Consider the following 24,813-nt stretch of genomic DNA (forward strand, 5'->3'; position numbering starts at 1 on the left):
TTAACAGTAACACAATAATAGTGAAGAACTTTAACACCTCACTTACACCAAAGAGACAGATCATCCAGACAGAAAATTAATAAGGAAACACAAGCTTTAAATGACACAAAAGACCAGATAGAGATAATTGATATTTATAGGACATTCCATCCAAAACCAGCAGGTTACACTTTCTTCTCAAGTGCACATGGAACATTCTCCAGAATAGATCACATCTTGGGTCACAAATCAAGCCTTGGTAACTTTAAGAAAATTGAACTCATATCAAGCATCTTTTCCGACCACAACACTATGAGATTAGAAATCAATTACAGGGGAAAAAATGTAAAAAACACAAAGATATGGAGGCTAAACAATACATTACTAAATAACCAAGAGATCACTGAAGAAATCAAAGAGGAAATGAAAAAGTACCTAGAAACAAATGACAATGAAAACACGATGATCCAAAAACTATGGGATGCAGCAAAAGCAGTTCTAAGAGGGAAGTTTATAACAATACAATCGTACCTCAAGAAACAAGAAAAATCTCAAATAAACAATCTAACCTTACACCTAAATGAACTACAGAAAGAAGTACAAACAAAACCCAAGTTAGTAGAAGGAAAGAAATCATAAACATCAGAGCAGAAATAAATGAAATAGAAACAAAGAAAACAATAGCATAGATCAATAAACTAAAAGCTGGTTCTTTGAGAAGGTAAACAAAATTGATAAACCTTTAGCCAGACTCATCAAGAAAAAGAGGGAGAGGACTCAAATCAATAAAATTAGAAATGAAAAAGGAGAAGTTAAAATGGACACTGCAGAAATACAAAGCATCATGACAGATTATTACAGGCAACTCTATGCCAATAAAATGGGCAACCTGGAAGAAATGGAAAAATTCTTAGAAAGGTATAACCTTCCAAGACTGAACCAGGAAGAAATAGAAAATAGGAACAGACCAATCACAAGTAATGTAATTGAAACTGTGATTAAAAATCTTCCAAGAAACAAAAGTCCAGGACCAGATGGCTTCACAGGTGAATTCTATCAAACATTTAGAGAAGAGCTAACATCCATCCTTCTCAAACTGTTCCAAAAAATTGTAGAGGAAGGAACACTCCCAAACTCTTTCTACGAGGCCACCATCACCCTGATACCCAAACCAGATAGAGATACTACAAAAAGGAAAATTACAGACCAATATCACTGATGAATATAGATGCAAAAATCCTCAACAAAATATTAGCAAACAGAATCCAACAACACATTAAAAGGATCATACACCATCATCAAGTGGGATTTCTCCCAGGGATGCAAGGATTCTTCAATATATGCAAATCAATCAATGTGATACACCATATTAACAAATTAAGTAATAAAAACCATAAGATCATCTCAATAGATGCAGAAAACGATTTTGACAATATTCAACACCGATTTATGATAAAAACTCTCCAGAAAGTGGGCATCAAGGGAAACTACCTCAACATAATAAAGGCCATATACGACAAACCCACAGCAAACATCATTCTCAATGGTGAAAATCTGAAAGCGTTTCCTCTAAGATCAGGAACAAGAAAAGGATGTCCACTCTCGCCACTCTTATTCAACAGAGTTTTGGAAGCCCTAGCCATGGCAATCAGAGAAGAAAAAGAAATAAAAGGAATCCAAATTGGAGAAGAAGTAAAACTGTCACTGTTTGCAGGTGACATGATACTATACATAGAGAATCCTAAAGATGCCACCAGAAAACTACTAAAGCTGATCAATGAATTTGGTAAAGTTGCAGGGTACAAAATTAATGCACAGAAATCTCTCTCATTCCTAAACACTAACAATGAAATATCAGAAAGAGAAATTAAGAAAACACTCCCATTTACCATTGCAACAAAAAGAATAAAATATCTAGGAATAAACCTACCTAAGGAGGTAAAAGACCTATACTCAGAAAACTATAAGACACTGATGAAAGAAATCAAAGAAGACACAAACAGATGGAGGGATATACTGTGTTCTTGGATTGGAAGAATCAATATTGTGAAAATGACTGTACTATGCAAAGCCTTTTTTGGACTACAGATTCAATGCAATCCCTATCAAATTACCAGTGGCATTTTTTACATAACTAGAACAAAAAACCTTAAAATTTGTATGGAGACACAAAAGACCCCGAATAGCCAAAGCAGTCTTGAGGGAAAAAAAATGGAGCTGGAGGAATGAGACTCCCTGACTTCAGATTATACTACAAAGCTACAGTAATCAAGACAATATGGTACTGGCACAAAAACAGAAATATAGATCAATAGAACAGAATAGAAAGCCCAGAGATAAACCTACACACCTATGGTCAACTAATCTATGACAAAGGAGGCAAGGATATACAATGGAGAGAAGCAGTCTCTTCAATAAGTGGTGCTGGGAAAACTGGACAGCTACGTATAAAAGAATGAGATTAGAACACTCCCTATCACTATACACAAAAATGAACTCCAAATGGATTAAAGACCTAAATGTAAGATCAGACACTATAAAACTCTTAGAGGAAAACATAGGAAGAACACTCTTTGACATAAACCACAGCAAGACATTTTTTGACCCACCTCCTAGAGTAATGGAAATAAAAACAAAAATAAACAAATGGGACCTAATGAAACTTCAAAGCTTTTGTACAGCAAAGGAAACTATAAACAAAATGAAAAGACAACCCTCAGAACAGGAGAAAATATTTGCAAAAGAATCAACAAAGGATTAATCTCCCAAATATATAAACAGTTCACGCAGCTCAATATTAAAAAAACAAACAACCCAATCCAAAAATGGGCAGAAGACCTAAACAGACATCTCTCCAAAGAAGACATACAGATGGCCAAGAGGCACATGAAAGGCTGCTCAACATCACTAATCATTAGAGAAATGAAAATCAAAACTCCAATGAGATATCACCTTACACCTGTCAGAATGGCCATCATCAGAAAATCTACAAACAATAAATGCTGGAGAGGGTGTGGAGAAAAGGGAACCCTCTTGCACTGTTGGTGGGAATGTAAATTGATACAGCCACTATGGAGAACAGTATGGAGGTTCCTCAGAAAACTACAAATGGAATTACCATATGATCCAGCAATCCCACTGCTGGGCATATATCCAGAGAAAACCATAATTCAAAAAGACACATGCACTCTAATGTTCATTGCAGCACTGTTCACAATAGCCAGGTCATGGAAGCAACCTAAATGCCCATCAACAGATTAATGGATAAGGCAGATGTGGTACATATATACAATGGAATATTACTCAACCATAAAAAGGAACAAAATTGGGTCATTTGTAGAGACGTGGATGGACTTAGAGACTGTCTTACAGAGTGAAGTAAGTCAGAAAGAGAGAAACATATATTAACGCATATATGTGGAACCTAAAAAAATGGTACAGATTAACTGGTTTGCAGGGCAGAAATAGAGACACAGATGTAGAGAACAAACGTATGGACACCAAGGGGGGACAGTGGGGGTGGGGGGTGGAATGAATTGGGAGATTGGGATTGACATGTATACACTAATATGTATAAAGTAGATAACTAATAAGAACCTGCTGTATAAGAAATAAATAAATAAAAAGAATTTGGCGTATGCCTCAAGGGAAGATTGCTCACTCTGCTGTGTGTATCTTTTCTCACAAAACTTGATCCTCAAGTCCCGGCTGCTTTTGCAGCCTTGAACTCCAGTTTTTATCATCCCACAGTGAGAACTGTTGGTTTCTCTGCCTCTTAGCTGCCCTCTGCTTAACTTCTAAACTGAATAGGCAAATGCCCCAGTGGGGAAAGCAGCTTGAAGAATGTTGAGTTCACTTCACTGACCTTCCCTTGTCTCAGGGATCTTGGTCCCTCAAGTTCTTGCTGCTTGGGAGGCTCTCTGACAACTTCAAAACAGATGTTTTCTAAAAAAAATTTATCCATTTTAAAAATAATTTTTCTCAGCAGAAGTGTAGGTCAGCTACAAGTTACTCAACATATCCACAAAGGGATGTTGTGGATTTCATTTTTTAGCATCGTATATTTAAGAGCATGATTGTTATACTCAAAATTTGAAGACATTTGTTGTTTTCTTCTGCACTACGAACCAACCCATCATAGTGTTTTTGAATGAGCTCTATGTGTCTCTGGTCTCTTTCAACTGTATTCTTTTGTTGATATTTCCTGGTTACTCTACCCAAGGTCTTGCTGTATCTGATATTATGTTATTGTATGGTGTTCTGTCTTTGGCAAGGAGTAGTAGAAGCAGAATATTAAAATTTACATTTATACTGCCTTTGGCTATGAACTGAGAGACTATTCTACTTCTTTCCCTTTATAACTCTCCATCTTGAGTAATAAATATTGGGGACAACTATCATGGTAAAAAAATACTGCAAATGCCTTTTAAATTTAATTATGGTAGAAACCACTTAACAATTACCTCCTATTTTTTATTTTTTCATTTTATTTTATTTATTTTTGGCTGTGTTGGGTCTGTTGCCGCATGCAGGCTTTCTCTAATTGTGGTGAGCGGGAGCTGCTCTTCATTGCGCTATGCATGCGTCTCACTGCGGTGGCTTCTCTTGTTGAGGAGCATGGGCTCTAGGTGCGAGGGCTTCAGTAGTTGCAGCACGCGAGCTCAGTAGTTGTGGCTTGTGGGCTCTGGAGCACAGGCTCAGTAGTTGTGGCGCACGGGCTTAGTTGCTCCGTGGCATGTGGGATCTTCCCTGACCAGGGCTCGAACCCATGTCCCCTGCATTGGCAGGCGGACTCTTAACCACTGTGCCACCAGGGAAGTCCACCTCCTATTTTTTTTAAAGAAGTGACTTACATAGTAAATGTACTTACTGTTGCTTAGATGAATGTCACTAGAATTTCTCTTCAACAGGGATATGGTCTGAAGTAATAAGAAAATTTAATTGGCTTAGTAACAGTTCATAGATTTAAAGGATGCTGGAGGTAGACAAGATCTTCTAGATCAGTTGAGACAACATACACATTTAAAATATTAAAGCACTGAAACTCATTCAAAGTAATTTTAATTATTGTCTGCTTGGATCCTGGGAGAGCAATAGCAAACCTGCCTGTGATTAGATGTACAATTTAAACAATAATGAAATTACATCCAAAAAGGTCTTCTATTGCCTGCATTGTTGAGTTTTTGCTATTTTTACATTTAGTCCTAGCAATCTTTTCTATGTCTCTTTTTTTTCAAATACCGGCAGTAAAATAATGGCAGGGTACAAAAATGGCTGAATTTCTTATTCTATGCTTTAATAAAGTGATAGGCTCAAATGCTGGGCCAGCAACAGTATCTTTCTCTTTGATGACTGGAGGGTATTTGTTAGATGTTAGTGAGTGACAGCAGAATCTTTTTTTTTTTTTTTTCGGTACGCGGGTCTCTCGCGGAGCACAGGCTCCGGACTTGCAGGCTCAGCGGCCATGGCTCATGGGCCCAGCTGCTCTGCAGCATGTGGGATCTTCCCAGACTGGGGCACGAACCCATGTCCCCTGCATCGGCAGGTGGACTCTCAACCACTGCGCCACCAGGGAAGCTCCAGCAGAATCTTTTTTGAATGCAATGCGTTCTGGGACTTTAAGAGGATATACCTGTACTCATATACTGCATTCTGCCTTTTTACTTCCCATCCTTAAAGCCTGTCAATTTTCACTTGGAAGAACATATACAAGAGAAAATAAAGAGGAGAGGCATACAAAGCTATTTTACAGACAACTACATTAGATGGTCAGTAAATATAGGTTCATTAAATAGAAAAAGGAAGTTCAGAAAGGCTACGATATAGTTTATTGTGTGTCTATCAGAATCAATACATCATCCTACATAGCAATTCCAAGGGAGGCGCAGTTCCTGACTCACTAACTGCTGATGCAGTTTCCAATTCTAGGGTGTAGCATGGTGTATGTGGTCTAGTGGAAAGACCAATGGGTACACAGTGAGCTGACTCTGCCACTTGCTACCTGCATAACCTGGAAAATGGTCACATAACTTATCTGAGCCTCAGTTTCCTCATGTGTAAAATAAATATAACAGTGGTGCCCTGCTAATCTCTTAGAGCTGCTGTGATGATTAACTGAGGTTATATTTCTGAAAGGCTTGATACTATATAAGCTCCACTGAAGTGAATGGTATTACTATTTTTATAATGAGTGACTAGTTTACAAAATCTGATGTTCATCTCTGGGATACTTTCTTGGACTCGGTGTTTTGTGTCATTTGTGCTTTTATAAATAGAAAATCATGGCCTATGCTTACAAATAAAATGACTTAGAAACCAGAAGGTTTGGTAGACCTTAAACCAATGTTTTCCAAAGTATCACTGGGTAATTTAAGGGGTAAGTGGATGAATATTTTTGATAGTAATATTTATGTGTAAGAAAAATATACAATCAGTACAGCAAAACCATTATTTCACAGATTTATAGCTTGTTTTCTGTTTTCATGCTAACATGCCGTGTCCTATTTGAATAAATGGATTTAAGTAGCAAAACTGGAATCTATTTAAAGAAAAATATTTAATAACAGTGCAGGTAGTGTGTGGATAAGTAAATATATGTATCATGATGGTGGTATTTGTGTGACTAAAGTTGGGGAAACATTTTCAATGTTTAAGTCAGTCATCTCATAGAATATGTCATCCTACTAGAACAACAACAAGGACAAAAAAAAATTCTAGCTCCACCATTCGGTTCCTTATTTAATAAAATAATAAAGGCACTTGTGACAGATAAATCTTGACTTGCATTGAGCTGAGATGGGCTCTGGCGGATTTGTCTATCCATTTCTTGTCACCATCTACTTGAGTAGCTTTATCCTGGCAGAATCAGAAAGTTCCCTGACACTAATGCTATTTCTTTACAAGATAATAAAGACAAGTCTTAACAAAATTCCAAGGGTTTTATAGGCTATTGAAATTTTATTAACATTTATATGATGCCATGCTGTCAGAATTCTTTTTAAACAATTGTTTTAGTTACCCTGGAGTTTACATGGATTTTTGTGGCCAAAAGATAGTAGAATAAATAAAGCAACAGATAGCTATCCAGTTTAGTGAGAAAATGCCTTCAACTGTAACATTTCCTAGCTCACTGAGTCCACCAGTGAATAGATTAAAAGTCATCCAGTCCTACCTCTCTTCTCCCTACCACCAAATCCTAGAAAAGTAGCTATTCATCATTTTCTTAACAATTTCCAAAGAAAGAGACACCATCAGTTTCTTTTGTGGTACTGTTCAGTGTTTCAATACATCTTCTGTACTTCTGACAATTAAATTCTCTTCCAACACGCTACTTACTAAATGTAGGAGTCTTATTCACGTCTAAGAACACCCCCTTCTTGTGTGGTAGAAATATCAGTGATACATTAGAATACCAAATAATGACATTTATTTATACAAATGTGCTGTCAGATGAAAGAAATTCATAATTATATATTTAATGTGTTGGTTATATAGCTGAAATTTAATAGCAGTCTCATTCAAGTCCTTGTCTTTTTTTTTTTTGCGGTACGCTGGCCTCTCACTGTTGTGGCCTCTCCCTTTGCAGAGCACAGGCTCTGGACGCGCAGGCTCAGCAGCCATGGCTCACAGGCCTAGCTGCTCCGCGGCATGTGGAATCTTCCTGGACCGGGGCACGAACCCGTGTCCCCTGCATCGGCAGGCGGACTCTCAACCACTGCGCCCCCAGGGAAGCCCCAAGTCCTTGTCTTTTAAGAATTTTGGTACTAATATCCAGACATGTAATGATGCTACCCAACTAGGCTGTAACTATCGGGGCAATTAGCTCCAGATTATTAAAATCTCCAATCTCCCTAAATCTTTTCATAACTTATCACACTAGTTTCTGATATTGTCAGACCCTACTTACACAAGAGAAGGCTTCTATGACAGGCTTTAAAAAAAATAGTGGTAAAATATACATAACAAAATTTACCATTTTAGTCATTTTTACATATATAATTCAGTGGCATTAAATACATACACCTTGTTGTGTAACCATCACCACCATCCATCTCCAGAAATTTTTTTCATTTTCCCAAACTGAAACTCTGTACCCGATAAATAATAACTCCTCATTTATGACGGAGCTTTAAAAATCATTTAAAAGATATAGTAAAGAACAGTTTTAGAGAGACACATTTAGCAGTTGTTCTTCCCAAAGCATTGATCTTTTTTCCCTGATTGTTAAGAATCCTCTTTCAGCTTAATAAAGCAGCTAGCTATTCATTCCACATGGCCCCCCACTCCTTCCTGGCCCTGGTGAGAGGAGGCTGCAAGACTAGAGGAACAGCTGCTTCACTGCTCCAAATTACAAATACGGTGTGTGTCTCAACACATCACAGCTGCTGAGCAAAGAACAGATGGGACCCTGATCTCCCAGTAGACCCATTGGAACCCCCATCTTGAATGTTAAACAGTGATCCACAGAGAGAAAGTGATTTGTTTTCTCTAGTTAATAATCCCTTCTGCAGACTGGAATCCTTCATGTGCAGGAACACGTAAGCCAGTCTGAGGTTTCAGCGCTGGGGCTCCTGGCTCCAATCCATAGCTTTTGTTTGCTGAGACAGACAGCATTTGGAGTTGGAATGTGGCAAAGCTTGTCAACACACAGGGCTTTTCTCTGCTTTCCAAACACATGTGAGGCAGACTGGCTCTCCATGAAGCTGTGATCTTTTCTGGGGAAAGGAAATGTCACATGCAAGTCAAGAAGAAAAACATATTTGGAATCAAGAGGAATAATTGGTCTGGGCATCAAAGGGACAAATTCTGATCAGTTGACAAATATGTTACAATTATTTTTAGGTATAGATGTTGATCTAGATTAGTCTAAATCAGTATTGCCTTATGGAATATGCATATGTGCTTAAAACAGAAACCATTTAAAATAAAAAACAAAAACCTGAAGGATTTTTGGAACAGTCAGCATTACTCAAGAAAAGCAGACTGGTGCCAGTGACCCAGAAAGACACAGTTATACTGACATTCCCCTGGATGTTACCCCTCTCTTCCAAAAGCAGCACAATTACACATGGCAAACACCTTAGGAGCTTTCCTTTCATCTTTCATGGTACTAAACACAACAATCTCTGGAACTGGAAACCTTAGGTAATGGCTTCAGTCTGATACCCAAGACCCAGAGACGCATGAGTTGAAAGCACTACCAGAGTAATGCTTCATCCAGTTGAGGCTAAATGATTAGTGCACAGTACTCACGAAAGAAAAAATTCAGTTAGATAATCCTGGAGGTGATTAGAGATTTACCTCTCTTCCAGGACCTCGGACTATTTTGGCCAGGACTCATGTCGTTATCACTGGGACACACACTATCATCGCTAGACAGAAGATACTTCTTGGATCATCTGTCACTTATGATGGATCTATTGCTTCCTTTCCACTCTGAAAAGACTTCATGTTTTAGACCCACAATAGTTTCTACTTTCCAGTTTCCCAGTGACAGCATCTTTCAGAGGAGCCCTCCCCACCCCACAATTGAATGTTTCATCTTTAGTCAAGGTCCTTTTCTTAGGATTCAAGTAGGCTTTTGAGAGCCCCAAAGCCAGGCACCAAAGTTATTTTTCTTTGACTTTCTTCTTATTTACCTAAGAATTATTTCTGGAGGAAATATTTTTTAATTTAAACATGCATTAAAGTAGGGTTTCAGTTCACTGTGCTATACTAACTTATGTATAGGATAGTATGGAATACCTTTGTGCATAGTAGGTGATAAACCATGGTCATTTCGTGCTTTGACCTTATTTTCCATGGAATTAAATGAAATACACCCTTCTGTAAGGATTTTGTGTATCTGTATTTGTTTATATCTAGCCTCGCTTAAGTTAGAAAATATTAGAGAAAAGAACAATCAAATTTCCTCTCATTGCTAAAGGTGTAAAAACCCCAGTGCTTCTTGTGTAGCAATTTTATTGCCAGTGAAAGAATGAAGATAATGAAGTTAAGAATATGTGTTTGGTTAAAAAATACATCAGATGGTGTGGAACTAGCTTGAGAACACTTGCTTTGACATGACTTTAATTTTATCAAAACTTGGACTTGTTCCAGCTTTGCCTTGGAGCATCCTAGTCAAGTACATGTCTCATTACCAAGATCCTCATACAACTGGAGGGGCCTTGGTAGAGCCATGTGCTTTGGAAATGGTCAAACTGCTCTGTGGCTTAGACCTGTGGAAAAAATTCATTTGTTCATTCAACAAATATTTATTGAGCATCTACTATGTTCCAGGCACTGTTCTAGGACCTGGAGGCATAGTGAAGTAAACAAGGAAATATCTCTGCCTTTGTGTGTTCCAGAGGAAGGAGACAAACATAAAAAATAGGAAAATCATACAGTATGTTAAGAGGCGATTAAATGGTGTGGAAAATAATAAATTAGGGTATAGAGAAAGACGGGTGCCAGAGGAAGGGAATTGCTATTTGAAATGATGTAGTCAGAATAGGCCTAATAGAAAAGGTAATATCTGAGCAAAGAGTTAGAGGTGAGAGAGTGAGATCTGAGATTATATGAGAGAAAAGCCATTCCAAGCAGAGCTTAGCACACACAAAGGCCCTGAGGTGTTAGTATACCTACTGTATTCCAGGAACAGTAGGGAACTCAGTGTGACCACACAACCCAGAGTGAGTGAGGAGAAAGGTGATAGGAATCAGAGAGCTAAGAGAATGAGCAGGAGATTGTATGGGGCCCTAAACATTTTCAGGCATTCAGCTCTCCCTCTGAGTGAAATGCGGAGCCAGTGGAAGGTTTTGAACAGAGGAATGGTAAAATTTAGTTTTTGTTTTACTTTTATTTATTTATTTTTTTGCGTTACGCGGGCCTCTCACTGTTGTGGCCTCTCCCGTTGTGGAGCACAGGCTCCGGACGCACAGGTTCAACGGCCATGGCTCACGGGCCCAGCCGCTCTGCGGCATGTGGGATCCTCCCGGACCGGGGCACAAACCTGTGTTCCCTGCCTCGGCAGGCGGACTCTCAACCACTGTGCCACCAGGGAAGCCCGTTTTTGTTTTAGAAGGTTTACTGTGGATGCTATGTTGAGATTAGATTGGAGAGAACAAGGGTAAAAGCAGGCAGACTAGTTGGGAAGTGTAGTATTAATCCAACTGAGAAATTATACTGGCTCAGACCGGGGGTAGCAATGGAGGTGGTGAGGAGAAAAATGACTGGATTCTGGACATATTTTGAAGGTAGAACCAACAGGAATTCCTGAACATCTGGATGTGAAGAGTGAGAGGAGGTGAAGAGTGGCATATGATGGCCAGGTTTGGGGCCTGGTCAACTAGAAAGGGTAGGATAGGCTTTAGGGCAAGGCTGTTAGGAGCCTTGTTTTGACCATGTTCAGTCTGAGATGTCTACTTGACAATATGTGGAGATGTCTATTAGGCACTTTAAATAAACAAGTCTGGATTTCAGAAAAGAGGTTGGAAATTTAAATTTGAGATATTTAAAGAGCATTTAAAGCCATGAAACAAGATGAGATCACTGAAGGAGTGAGTGAGAATAGAGAAGTTCAAAAACTGGGCCTTGGAGCACTCCAGGGTCAAGAAGTCAGAGAAGAAAGGGTGAACTAGCAAAGGAGTAAGCAGTGAGGTGGGGGAAAAACCAGGAAGAGATCAGGGCCCCACAGACCAAGATAAGAAAGTCCTTCTAGGAGGCCGGAGTGATCTACTCTGTCCAGTGCTACTGATGACAATGACAAGGACTGAAAATTGACCACTGGTTTTAGTAATGAGGATGTCATTGGTGAGCACACCAGAAACATGACACTATTTTCCCAATATTTTAGAGCAGATCATGGGGATGACTGGTTGATGAAGCCCACACCCCATTACTCTGATCGCCCAGAGTTTCAGGGTGATAACTTTACTGAGTGAAACGCTGGGGGAAGGGTTTGCACAGTGCACACTATTTGATAAGACCAAATTGGGCAGGACTCTTTCTCCCACCCTTTTAATAGCATGTAGGATTCTCAGGTCTTTATGGAAATGAGGGAAGGGAAGAGGAGGAGTGCCTTGAAGCAGCATAGGTGGAGCTTCTGATCAATTCTGGTTGGGGTATCTCAAGCACTGCCTTTTGGGAAATGAATAGACCTCATTGATTAAACCTCAAACTATAAAGATGTTCTAGAAGCCAGTTCATTTGCATGCATTATTCGGGATCTCTTTTTTCCCTCAATGTGGCCATTAATTTCTGTGTGAAATAATAGATAACACTATGTAAAAATTATTTTTACATTGTGTATGTAAAAAAATCAATATTGGCAAAGAAGACAGTGAAATCACATACAAAAACCTGTGCATAGTTTTTCAGGTAGAAGAGATATAAACTTTTCATCAAATGAGCAAAGATTAAGAACTACTTATATAGAGTACAAGGCTTTTTGTAAAATGAGCTACAGGTGCACAGAATTATATTATGGCTGTATTATTCTAGAAATTACTATTAATATATTGCCTGTTTCAGTAGCTTCATGGTAATTATTTAATACCAACTAGCTCTATTTTGGGGGGCGGGGCTGATCTGTAGTTATGTCCCATTTCTGTGGTGTAAATACTTCCATCATGGCCTATTTCAAACAACCAATGTGAACCCATTTGGACCTACCAACAGAAATCACACAATTGACCGTTGAGAGCCAGTGGAAACAGGCTCCAACACACCACTGCCTTATTTACATGTGAACTAATTCTGCTTCTGCCTGAAACCAGCAAATTAAAAAGCAAACTAAAATTAGGAAAGGAAAATGGAAATGTAAAGTGTTATATAATTAACAGGTAGTATATGATGTATAGTATATAGTATAAGATATATAATATATAAAATGTCATATATAATTATATTAAATATTATATAATTATGTTTTCAAGAAGTGTCACAGAAAACCTCAGGAAAGAAGGCAGGACAGGAAACTCATATTTGAATATATATTACATGTGAGCATATGTCGCACACATTATTTAATTCTCACAACTCTGTAGCACAGGTTTATTAATCCTTATTTTTAAATTGGAAATAGGTTCAGAGAGGATCATCCATTAGACCACAGTCACACAGACAACAAATGTTAGAGCCAAGACTTGAACCCAGATCTACCTGACTATTCCCCTAAACCAATGTGTAGAAGCTCAGAATATTGTCCACGAATTAGTAGGATAAATTCAGACATGTTAATTGCCACCACAGTGGCACAATACTAGTATATTTATTACCTCCTGTATATTAAACTGAATTATAAATTATTACATGAAAACACTTATTTTGATGGTCTAAATTTTGTAGCATATTTATCCTCCTTGGATTATACATATTCTCCAAAATTATAAAATCCTTTATCAGTACTGTAGTCAAGTCATCCATTGACTCTGATTTGTTTCCAAGAACACTACTCAAAAGAGAAAGAAGAGGGGAGGGATAAATTAGGAGTATGGGATTAAGAGATATAAACTGCTATACATAAAATAGATAAGCAACAAGGATTTACTGTACAACACAGGGAACGATATTTAATATATTGTAATAACCTATAATGGAAAATAATCTGAAAAACTATACATGTATATATAAGAGAAAGAAGCAAATATAACTAGTGTCCTTTTTAACAATACCTGACGTTGCATTGCTGTCAAGGCTACTACATGTACATCGAGGCTTCCCACATGGTGTATGGACAAAAAGCACGACTCTCGTCCAGGCCTCTACGAGGAGTCACTGGAAAACACTGCTTGACTTTTTTCTACCACATGTATGGAGGAGGGACTGGCCTCCTGAATGTTTATTTGAAAAAGGAAGGTGACAGTGAAGAGTCCCTCTTATGGAGAAGAAGAGGTGAGCAGAGCATCTCCTGGCTACGAGGGCTGATTGAATACACCTGTGAGAGGCGACACCAGGTAAGCCAAAAGAGATAAGAATCAAGTGATGGGGAATGTTTCTTTAACCTTCTGATGCTCTTTCTTTTTCTTGTTACCATCAAGAATGTTTTGTGCTTTTTCAGGGTCATAGATTAAAGGCAGTACTTGTTTAAGAGTAAAAATAGTCTATATTGACTGAACCTAAGCAGTGAATGGGAAATTAGGCAGAAAGAGAAAGCTTTGGGTATTTATGCATAAAGTGATTTTTGCAACTCAGTGATGAAAGTGTATCTATTTTTGTCTTGGTGCATTATGAGTGTCAAGTATATTCTGTGTATCCTGCAAACCTCCAAAACAGTCTCTCTTTCTTCGAAACATAGTGTTACCTAATTAGTTGTTGCAGCTGCATCTTTCACTCATCATTAGCCACGCGCAAGGGCTTTTGTTGTAAGCTTCTATTTAACAGAGTATGTGGTCAAGAGTAAATTTTTAAGCCTCTGTCTGCACTGATGCAGAAGAAACTAGTCTTGATCCTATGTCCTGGGTCTCCCTTTGGGTCTTTTTATGGGCGGTAGAAGACCTCCATCCTACAGGATCCCAATTATAAGGGAATCTGGACAGCAATAAGAAAGAGCCTTTTCAATTCCAATGGATGAGACTGAGCAGCCAGTTAGTCTAGAAATCAGCAGCAGCCTCCTGAAAGCCACTGACTTCACCTGCCTACGGTGAGCCAAGGCTCCAGAAAGCTCTGGGGAGATAACATTAGACCCCTGACTATTCCTGAAATTGCTCTGTAGAATTCCAGGTGTGACCTTCAGCTAAAAGCCCTACTTCCTCCTCATCCTTGCTTCTGGACCAGCACCCCTCAACTTTAACAACTGGCCGCTTGGTTTAAGCAAATCTTAAAGGAAGATTTAAGGAGGAAGTATCCAAAAGAAAGACATTATTTTACACCACCCCTTAACCAAAATTAATTTTCTGCCGATCTAAATGGGACTGAATTGCAGAAGCTCAGGTGACCAGGTTACAGTACCATCTAGGGTGCTGGATTGCTAAGACCAAATGACAGAGGGAAGATGTGCCATTATTTGTGGTTGGCCCATTATCTCAGCATGGATAAAATTATCTAAAACTTTAGCAAAGAAAAAAAGCCCCAGGAATAATTTTGATAGTGATTTAATATCTGCTTACAGAAGGAAAATGGATCACTCAGGAACTTATTGATATCATTGATCATCATTCAGAGATGATGAATTAATTTTTTAGGCTATCAGGGCACTCATATGCCTACCCTATTCAAATGTCCTCAAAGTGTGGCCCTGAGACCAGCAGCAACACCTGAAATGCATATGCACCTAATATGAAATTCACCTGAAATACACATTCTCAGGCCCCACCTCAGAACTACTGAACCAGAAACTCTGAGGATTAGGGCCCTGAAATCTATGTTTTAACAAGTCTCCTGGTGATTCTGATGCACTCAAAAGATGAAGAATCTCTGTTATTGGACAAAACGAATCTGAGTCTCTCAGGTGGAGCCTGAGCACTGATGTTTCTTAAAACCCCCAAATGATGCTGATGCAGAAGAGCTCTAGAATTTGAGTTATATGGAACAGGTGACTTCCCAGCATCTAACCTGGGGGCCAAGTACAGGTCCTTGCATATACTAGACTTGCTAGGTGGCTTGTTGTTTGAAAATATTTTTGAGCACAAAGTAGTGAGGCACCTGGGGTGGCATCTTGGGTTGTTCAAGTTCAAAGGTGAGGAATGACCTGAGAGACTTTCAGCTCACAATTTGGAAAGAAGATTCCAGACCATTCCCTTTGGCTCAAAATGGAACAGATATGAATCTGCCATGAGGAATTTTCTTCTTGATTTTGTGATTCCCTCAGGACTGTCTGGAGACCACGATGAACTAGGTTCTCCAAAACATCCTAGTGTCTAATAAAACACAGATACACTCATGTGCAAATGGCCATCTTCTATGTGCCAGGTACTTAACAGTGCTGAGAGCTGTGTATGAGTTCTTCCAATTGATATTATAGCTCCTCTTTAAAGATGGGGAAAACTAAATGTGCAGCTGGTAAGTGGCAGAGTGAGAACTCAATCCCAGATCTGACTGGTTCCAAAGTTTGTATTCCTAAGCCACTGTTCTACATTCCCTCCCACCATAGAATCCCAAAATACACTCATTGCCCTGGGTGCCACAAGCACTGAATGATCTTGGAGAAATGTTATCCTCTCTGAGACTGTTTATAGATTTTCAAAATGGGTTAATAACGCCTGCCATGCTGAAATCACCAGAGTTAGAGTGAGGATCCAATGAGATTATGTTTGTGAAAGGGTTTATAAACTTTAAAGTACCAAACTATAAAAAGATACTATTATTGTTTCTGAAAATATATTCTCTCCCAAATCTCTCTGGTCTTTATAACCATGGCAGACCTGGTAATCTCAATAGCTACATCAGGCATCCAGACTGAGATCCTGTAGTATGAGGCCAAAGTGTCTCCTTTTAATAAATATTTATTGACCATTTACTATTTTTTTTAAGTGCCGAGGATACTGCAGTGCACATAGCATAGAGTTCGTACTCTTTTTTTTTTTTTTTTTTTTGTGGTATGCGGGCCTCACTGTTGTGGCCTCTCCCTTGCGGAGCACAGGCTCCGGACGCGCAGGCTCAGCGGCCATGGCTCACGGGCCCAGCCGCTCCGCGGCATGTGGGATCTTCCCAGACCGGGGCACGAACCCGTGTCCCCTGCATCGGCAGGCGGATTCTCAACCACTGCGCCACCAGGGAAGCCCCGTACTCTTTTTTAGTTTACATTTTAGTGGTGGAGAGGTAGAAAATGTGAAACAAAAATATACAATGTAACATCAGGTGTTAAATAAGTGCTATGAAAAAGAATAAGTCAAGCTGATCAGGTAATGAGGTCAAAGAAGTATCAGGGAATACTCATGAAAGGCCTTGGGTGACATGGTAGAGTTTGAAATTTATTCCAAAAGCAATGAGAAACCATCAGATGGCTTTAAGGTAATACGGTCTGATTTATATTTTAAAACGATCACTCCCGGTACTACATGGACAGTAGGTTGCAGTGGAGTAGACTCTGGGGGCTCCTGCAGGAGGAGTAGGAGTGGTGGGTTGGGCTGTGCAGCACAGGTGAGATGTCATCAGAAGCCCACAGGACTTCCTTCCGTGTGGAATGTGGGGTTTGAGAGAAAGAGTCAAGATGACCTCAAAGTTTTTGACCTGAGCAACTGCTAAAGTGGAGTCGCTCTTTGTTGAGATGAGGAAGACCTTAGGTGGAGCAGATCTGAAGGAGTGAGGGCGGTATGTGCAGGAGGGAAATTAACAGTTGGTTTGGTCTGTTTTGCTTTTGGTTTTTGTTTTTTGGTTTTTTTTTTTTGTGGTACACGGTTTTCTCACTGTTGTGGCCTCTCCCGTTGCAGAGCACAGGCTCCAGACGCGCATGCTCAGCGGCCATGGCTCACGGGCCTAGCCGCTCCGCGGCATGTGGGATCGTCCCGGACCGGGGCACGAACCCGTATCCCCTGCATTGGCAGGCGGACTCTCAACCACTGCGCCACCAGGGAAGCCCCAGTCTGGTTTGGTTTTTGATGTGCAAAGCTTTTGATGTCTATCAGACATCCAAGTGGGTGTGTCAAGTAAAAAATAGGCTGAGACTGGAGATCAGGAAAATGCACAGAACTAGAGAAGTAAATGTGTACATCATTAGTGGTGGTGGGCAGGTGTAGGTGATTTTTAGAATGCTGTAGTACTGCCGTCATTTGAGATTTATCCTATAGGGGAAATACCTGGGTGGCCTCTGGATGATATTCCAGTCATCAGATGTTTTTCTTTGTAGAAAAAAATGCATTAAGTGGCAAAATTTTAATCATGTCCTTTCCTAAGGGATTTATTAAAGTGCTAAGCAGAACCTGACTCACCATTGATCAAAAACACAAAATGATTTTATTTCCTTTGGATTCCTTGCTTACCTTTCCTCCTCTGCTCTCAGGTGTTTTCCTCCCTGATTTCTTATATTTTGATACCATTGAAAGAGAGTGTTAGACAAATTCTCAGCTCAATGAAATATTTATATCATTCATATTGTTCATTATACTGCCTAACATTTAGTAGGAATTATTATGTGCTGGATACTGAGCTAAGACCAGGTCTTCAAATTTTCTTATACATGGTACCCTTAATCTCAGTAATGTTTTTCCTGGTGCCCCTAGACCAAAAGATAGCTTAATGTTCCATTTATCAAGTAGTGGAGTCCCAACAATAAGTATTTATGTGCTAATGACTTAGCAACCTTTTGAAAAAAATAATATACTTAAACTGAAAGAAAAAATAATATTTTTATCTAATTCTAAAATAACCACAATTATTTAATAGAATTTCTACAGATACAAATAGGGGAATAATACAAAGGGGCAATCATGATGCTATAAAATGGTGATCACTCAAATATGAAGGAAATTCAAAGGAGAGGATTGTATGAAATCGAGTGTTTGGCCCAACTGAAGACAATTCAGGATATAATTCCATCAGGTGATTTTCCTATTATACTTCCATTGCAGAGGTGGAGGTCAAAAACAGATTTTACTGTTGTCCAGAAAAACAAAACACTTATTAACTACACTCATATATCCTCCTATCTAGATGTGTTAGGACATTTTTTCCTCTTTTTGCCATTTATTTGGATTCTTGTTTAGGGTGATATCTTTAGAATTTCTATTAATGTTATTTTGCAACATTTCCATCATTAAAGGTTCTTTGAGTCATTAATTTCAAGATAGTTTCATATGCTTATTAATTATCCACTTTATAGTCTCTGATTTAGTTTAAATCATAAACTAGTCCAATAGGGAGTAATTTGATCATAAAATGAGTAGAGCAAATGTGTCTTCTGGACGATTTTCATTACCTACAAGCCTCCCTGGAGTATTCGGTGGTTTATTAACCATTATCAGAGCAGCCTTAGAGCTGGTAATATGATCTATTTTCCTTAGAACCTGAATATTTGATCAGTTATTTTCTTCTAGGATCTAAAGTCATGAAACTGGTTTCCTCTTTTTCTTGGGCTGTGTCTTGGATGTTATGGTATTTAACATGATAAGTGACCCATTGTCTTTTTGGTAAATTTAATTATTATATGTTGCTGTTCATACTTGGGTCTCATCCGTCATTTTAATTCTCCCACCTAGTACTAGTATGAAGGTAGATTTAGGGAGAGCCTAAGGAAGCTTAGGCTTCTGGGCCCCTCACTCTCATAGGTCCTGTGAGTACCGGGAGTAGAATGTTCTAGGTGGGGAGGGAAACCAGGTCACCACCAGGAGGCATTTCTAAGTGGGCATTTCTGGGAAATTGCCTAAAAATGTCTCAGAAAAAAGGAACTTGAATCTCCAAGGCTCCAGTAATTTTGTGAATTTCTTTAAATTTCAAATAAATATTCCCTTTTGTACCTAAATTTGAATTGGTGATTTTGTATTCTTTTCCTGAAAGGGGGCCCCTGAGAACAATCTAGGCTTCCAGAACCATACAGTCTGGATTTGCCCTTGACCAGCATCGTTTTATCAGGATGACTCTATTTCTAAATTCAAACTTCATTATTTTTTCAGATAATTTTTGAAGCCATTCGGGGAGTGTCAATAAGAAGTGATATTGCCATTGATGATGTTAAATTTCAAGCAGGATCCTGTGCGGGTAACAATATTTTTACAAATTATATAAGTTTGACTGAAAAGGGATTTTGCAATAGTCTCAAATCAATCATAAGAATGCAAATTAAGTATTTTCTGCAATAAAAATAGAGAAAACTATTATTTTCTATTTGTCTTTCCTGACAGAAATGGAAGATATAACTCAGCAATCATCAGGATATTCTGAGGACTTAAATGAAATTGAGTATTAAGGAATGATCTGAATCGGATTAACTAAACAAAGCCATACCTCTCTTCAATCAAAATGAAAAAAAAAAAGACAAATGAATACTGGACAGTCTTAACCGTTTCATAAGTTATAAAATGACTTCAAAGCACTCTTTTTCATTACTTTTGCAAAAAATACTGACTCAGGGCTTTTTTTTTTTTTTTTTTGCATATGACAACTGTTACTAGAAGTACAGGCTGCTGGTTTTGCCTAGATCATTCATCTTAATTTTGGTACCAGTTAAAAATACAAATGTACTATATTGTAGTCATTTTAAAGTATGCAAATAAAGGGCACAATCAAAATGAGATGTGCTCACTTAAATCTGCATTCAGTGAATGTACTGGGAGGAGAATAGGTCTTGTGGGTTTTCTTTTGAAGTTCAAGTACCATAAATATTTTTGAAGTAATAATGTGAGGTGTCAGTAATATCTGCAGAATGAATGCAGCTTTTCACAGTAACAAGTTATTCTAAGAAAATAAAGTCTTATTTTCTATGTTTTATTCATAGAAATGGAGTATTAATTTTTAAATATTTTTACCATATGTGATAACAAAGGATATTTCATGAATGTCCCAAGGTATAAGTCAGTATTAATTAATGCTGTATTACAAGGCAGTGCTACCTTCTTTTTTCCCCCTTTAAACTACTTTTGAAAGTCACTCTGAACACTTGGATAGAAATTGCACTCTTTTTTTGTAAAGCAAGCTTAAAAATGTTTATGTACACATACCCCCAGACTTTTATAACGTGTTAAACAATTTTACTGATTTTTAAAATAAATGTTTTGGTAATATTTTGAGTAATATTAATTCAAGCAGATATACTAGACTACTGTCTTTTATTTACATGTTTAGAAAATTGTATATACATATTTGTATATCCAAACAGCTGTTATGAAATTATGATTACCTAATAAAAAATAATTTGAAAATCTCTTCACTAGCAATTAATTTTTTCAACATTATTTTTCTTTATCAGAATATCTTCACTGTATAACTGCCAATTCTAATTTGAATCTCTACTCTGCCACACTTAAATGCTTCTTAAGCCTTTTTATTTGTGACATAAGCATTGCAAACATGGATGCAATAATTAATTTTTAAGGAGTGTTTTATTTCACATAATCTCAATTTTCTCCCAAATTTTATCTTATTAGAATGTAAACTCTGTGAAGACAGCAACTCTTTCTTGTTTTATTTACTATTGTAGTTTCAGTACCCAGAAGAATGTCTTGGTATATAGTAGGTACGCAACAAATAAATACTTTAATGAATGAATGAATGAATTTAACCCACCAAACATCCCCCAAAATGGATATATTATTATCCCTTTTTATAGATAAGGAAGCCGAGGTACAGAAAAATGAAAAACTTACTTAAGATTTTACCACTGTTAAGTGGAGAAATTTAACAGTCAGGTCTCTCTGACCCTAAAGCCCAAACCTCTTAATTGCTTTGTGTGGCCAAAAATCCACTGTGCTCATGGATTTGGGAGGTTTTCCCACTCAAGAATGTCAAAACCCATAAATTAATCTGTAAAAAGCTCCTCAAATGCCACATTACTTAGAAAACAAAAAATACTCCACTATACAAAATAAACATCCTGAAGTTCATGGAGAAAATAAAATAAACTTTTATAGTAAAGCAAAATTTTGTAACTCAAATCCTTTCTATTTATGATGATTAATTACCTATGGGGGGACATCCCTAAACAGAGTTGAAACACTGGGGAAGGAAGATTTCAAGATGTTGACTAATTCATCAGCATATTAGACATTATAATTCCTTCAAAGCATTGTTCCTGTCCAGAGCTTAGTTATATTTGCTGAATAAAGAACTGAAGATTGTGTCAGGACCTAACACAGTATGTAGTGCATAATAAGGGATTTATAATATGTGGTGAAGGAATGAAGTCATTCACCAGATTCCTTGCTTACAGATTACATAAATCCATGGTAATAATCATTGCTAACATTTATTGAATACTTATTATTTTCAGACATCGTTCAGAGACCTTTACATGTATTTGCTCATTTAATCCTACAACAATCCGTGAGGTAAAGCTAGTGATATTTCCATTTTGTAAGTAGGAAAACTAAATCTGTCCAAGTTCAGCAGCTAGTGTAGGACTTGGCTTTGTACCTTGGTCTGCTTCACTGTTCTTGAAAAAAAGAAACAACAGGCCCCAAACAGAGTCACTCGTGCTAAGCCCAACATCAGCAAACCAAGACTTAGTAGGTAACCTAACTGCAGTTATAACCTCCCCTAGGATTATAGTCTTAACAGGTCAGTCTGGAATTTTCTCGTCAGCACCAATAAGGTAATCAGCCACATAGGCCCTTCCCATCCCTCACAGGAATATGAAGTAATCCACTCTCTCCTTTTCCCTTTCCCCTCCTGTCTATAAAAGCCTTCCACTTTATACAACTCCTTGGAGCTCTTCTCTACTTGCTAGATGGGCTGCTGCCCAATTCATGAATTGTTCAATAAAGCCAATTAGATCTTTACAATCGACTAGTTTGAATTTTTACTCAACACGGCCAAACCTGTGCTCTAATCCTCACAAGACTGTCTCCTGAATCTCCTATCTCTCCTACCAACTCCATCCCCAATACCAAAGGTTCCAAGTTTCCCTCACTCAAGAGGATTTATTGGCTACCAAAACTGCTCTGAAGGTTGCCAAACCAGACATACTACTTGGAGCACTAGCTTTGGGAAGTGGGGTGGGGAGTAGGGGTTGGGGGCTAATTATTGACTTAGGGCAAAAAGGAAGGAGGTAACTATTACCAATTGTTGTTGAGAAACGACCCGAAGTTCATAGAAGAGAAGAGAGGAAGTGGAAGGTGAGCCAATGAACTTACCCTCCCTTACTCATGCCCCTCTTGCAGGATTCACTGATTGGATGCTTCTCTTCCTTTTCCAGGTTGCCTTGGCCTTCATTTTAACTGTACTTCACCTGGATGAAAATATGCCAGAATGGTAAGCACAGTATAGTTTTCTCAGGTTTAGAAATACCCCAGGGGAAGGCATATTAGCTAATAAATACTGCTTAACCATTTAAACCCAGGGTTAACATTTATTCCAATTCTCACCTAAACACACAAGTCCTTCAGATGGAAACTACTTTTTCACACAAATTGACTTTCCTCCTGTAATTTGCTGTCTGGGTTGGAGATTATGTATAGAAGGGAGCAAAGGAGAGGCTACTGGGAAAACAGTGACTCTGATGCAAGGTCTGGCTTAATGTGGAAGAAGAAAATGTTTAGCAAAGATTTGTTGAGAAATTTATGCTCCAGGCATTCTACTAAGCATGGAGATGACATGTTAGTGAGGAAAACAGAGATGTAAACCTGTCAGCACGATCAGAGCACTAAGTTCGATGAGACCAGATGCCCAGGGAGGGCTTGGGAGGGGCATCTGACAAAGGAGGGCAGGACAAGCCCCCAACTGCAGTCTGGGCAGAGCGGCGAGAACCAGCACTAACACAGTGTTCCGGGTGCCCCATGTCTTCTGTCACTCTCTGGGGGTGAAGGCATGGGTTATTTGACTTCTTCTCATGCAAGGGACTCGCTTTCCTGTGTGATTTAACCAGAACAGGGGCCGGTGGAGGTGGGGGGAGGGTTTTTGTACTGGTCATTCTAATATTGTGGCATTTTCAACACGTGGATTACTATAAAGAGGGGAAACATAGTGATTAAGTGCATGGTTTCCAGATTCAGGCTGTCTCAGTTTAAATCCTGGCTTTGCCACTTATAGGCTTTGTGACTGAAAGCAAGTCACACCATCTCTGACTCCTATTACTAATCTGCAAAATGGGGCAAATACTTGTCTCTACTTCTTAAGGGTGCTGTAAAGATTAAATGAAAATAATACATACAAGCCCTTAGTGTCTGACATACAAAAGCCTTTCCAGTTTTGGGTTTTTTTTTTTAAGATGTTGGGGGTAGGAGTTTATTAATTAATTTATTTATTTTTGCTGTGTTGGGTCTTCGTTTCTGTGCGAGGGCTTTCTCTAGTTGTGGCAAGCGGGGGCCACTCTTCATCGCGGTGCGTGGGCCTCTCACTATCGCAGCCTCTCTTGTTGTGGAGCACAGGCTCCAGACGCGCAGGCTCAGTAGTTGTGGCGCAAGGGCCTAGTTGCTCCGCGGCATGTGGGGTCCTCCCAGACCAGGGCTCGAACCCGTGTCCCCTGCATTAGCAGGCAGATTCTCAACCACTGCGCCACCAGGGAAGCCAAAGCCTTTCTAGTTTATATTATAAGGGTTGAGTGAAATTTTTGGATAAATCATAGTTATTTTTATGTATCCTTTCTCTACAAAGGAATTGTGAGTTTATAGTGCCATCTTAAGGATAAAGCAACCATATGATTTTGTCATTTTATCATCTTTTTAAAAAATTATTACTCACAATACAAGGCTCATTTTAACCAGCACGTGGGCAATGCCCACTTTGCCCTTCCTATTCCAGCCATTGTTAATGGTTCTTCTTTGCTGCTTACCTGTATTCATACCCCTCGCAAGATTTATCATGCTGAACCTAAATTCTTGTTTTTATGTCCATCTTCTCAAGAATGGTTGCATATTCAATTATGTACCTACTCTGCCTAGCATACTCAACAAATATTGCTGAACTAAATAAACAAATTCTCAATAAAGGCATTTAGTTTAGTACAAATTTGTGTGTGGATTCCAAAAATCATGAAGGATATAAAGATTCTCTTTGGTCCATCAAAATTTCATGGTCTGGAAATCCACACACTAAAAATTTAACTTAAAAATATGTCACTGGCCACCTGGGGCACCTGGTAAAAACAAATATAAAGCTTCTTTGGAAGGCCATGCATTCAACCCAGGCTGTACAAGTTTCCCATGTGTAAAACTGCATGGAAGGACTCACAATCCAAAAGCACAAAACATTTAGTGAAACAGTCCACTAGAAGCACAAATCAGCTGCCAACAAACAGCATAATTAGATACCCAAGACTTCATGGCCCCC

General features: G+C 38.6%; 1 protein-coding gene across 4 annotated transcripts in view; it reads left to right on the forward strand.

Annotated features, from left to right (window-relative positions):
* MAMDC2 (MAM domain containing 2) overlaps nucleotides 1-20,762 on the forward strand; it is a 166,266-nt gene extending 145,504 nt beyond the window's left edge. For 2 of the 4 annotated variants that reach the window (XR_010841596.1, XR_010841595.1), the window contains exons 12-14: nucleotides 13,654-13,913; nucleotides 19,506-19,590; nucleotides 19,734-20,754. Coding sequence is in view for 2 of the 4 variants with exons in the window: in XM_059072723.2 (XP_058928706.1) it covers nucleotides 13,654-13,913; nucleotides 19,506-19,590; nucleotides 19,734-19,798 (410 nt within the window). In the remaining 2 variants the exon portion in view is untranslated. Of the gene's footprint in view, nucleotides 1-13,653; nucleotides 13,914-19,505; nucleotides 19,591-19,733 lie in introns of all 4 variants that reach the window. The other 2 variants (XM_059072723.2, XM_059072722.2) reach the window with 2 other exon arrangements.
* The last annotated feature ends 4,051 nt before the right edge of the window (nucleotides 20,763-24,813 follow it).

Source organism: Kogia breviceps, chromosome 8 (assembly GCF_026419965.1).
Source record: "Kogia breviceps isolate mKogBre1 chromosome 8, mKogBre1 haplotype 1, whole genome shotgun sequence".
NCBI lineage: Eukaryota > Metazoa > Chordata > Mammalia > Artiodactyla > Physeteridae > Kogia > Kogia breviceps.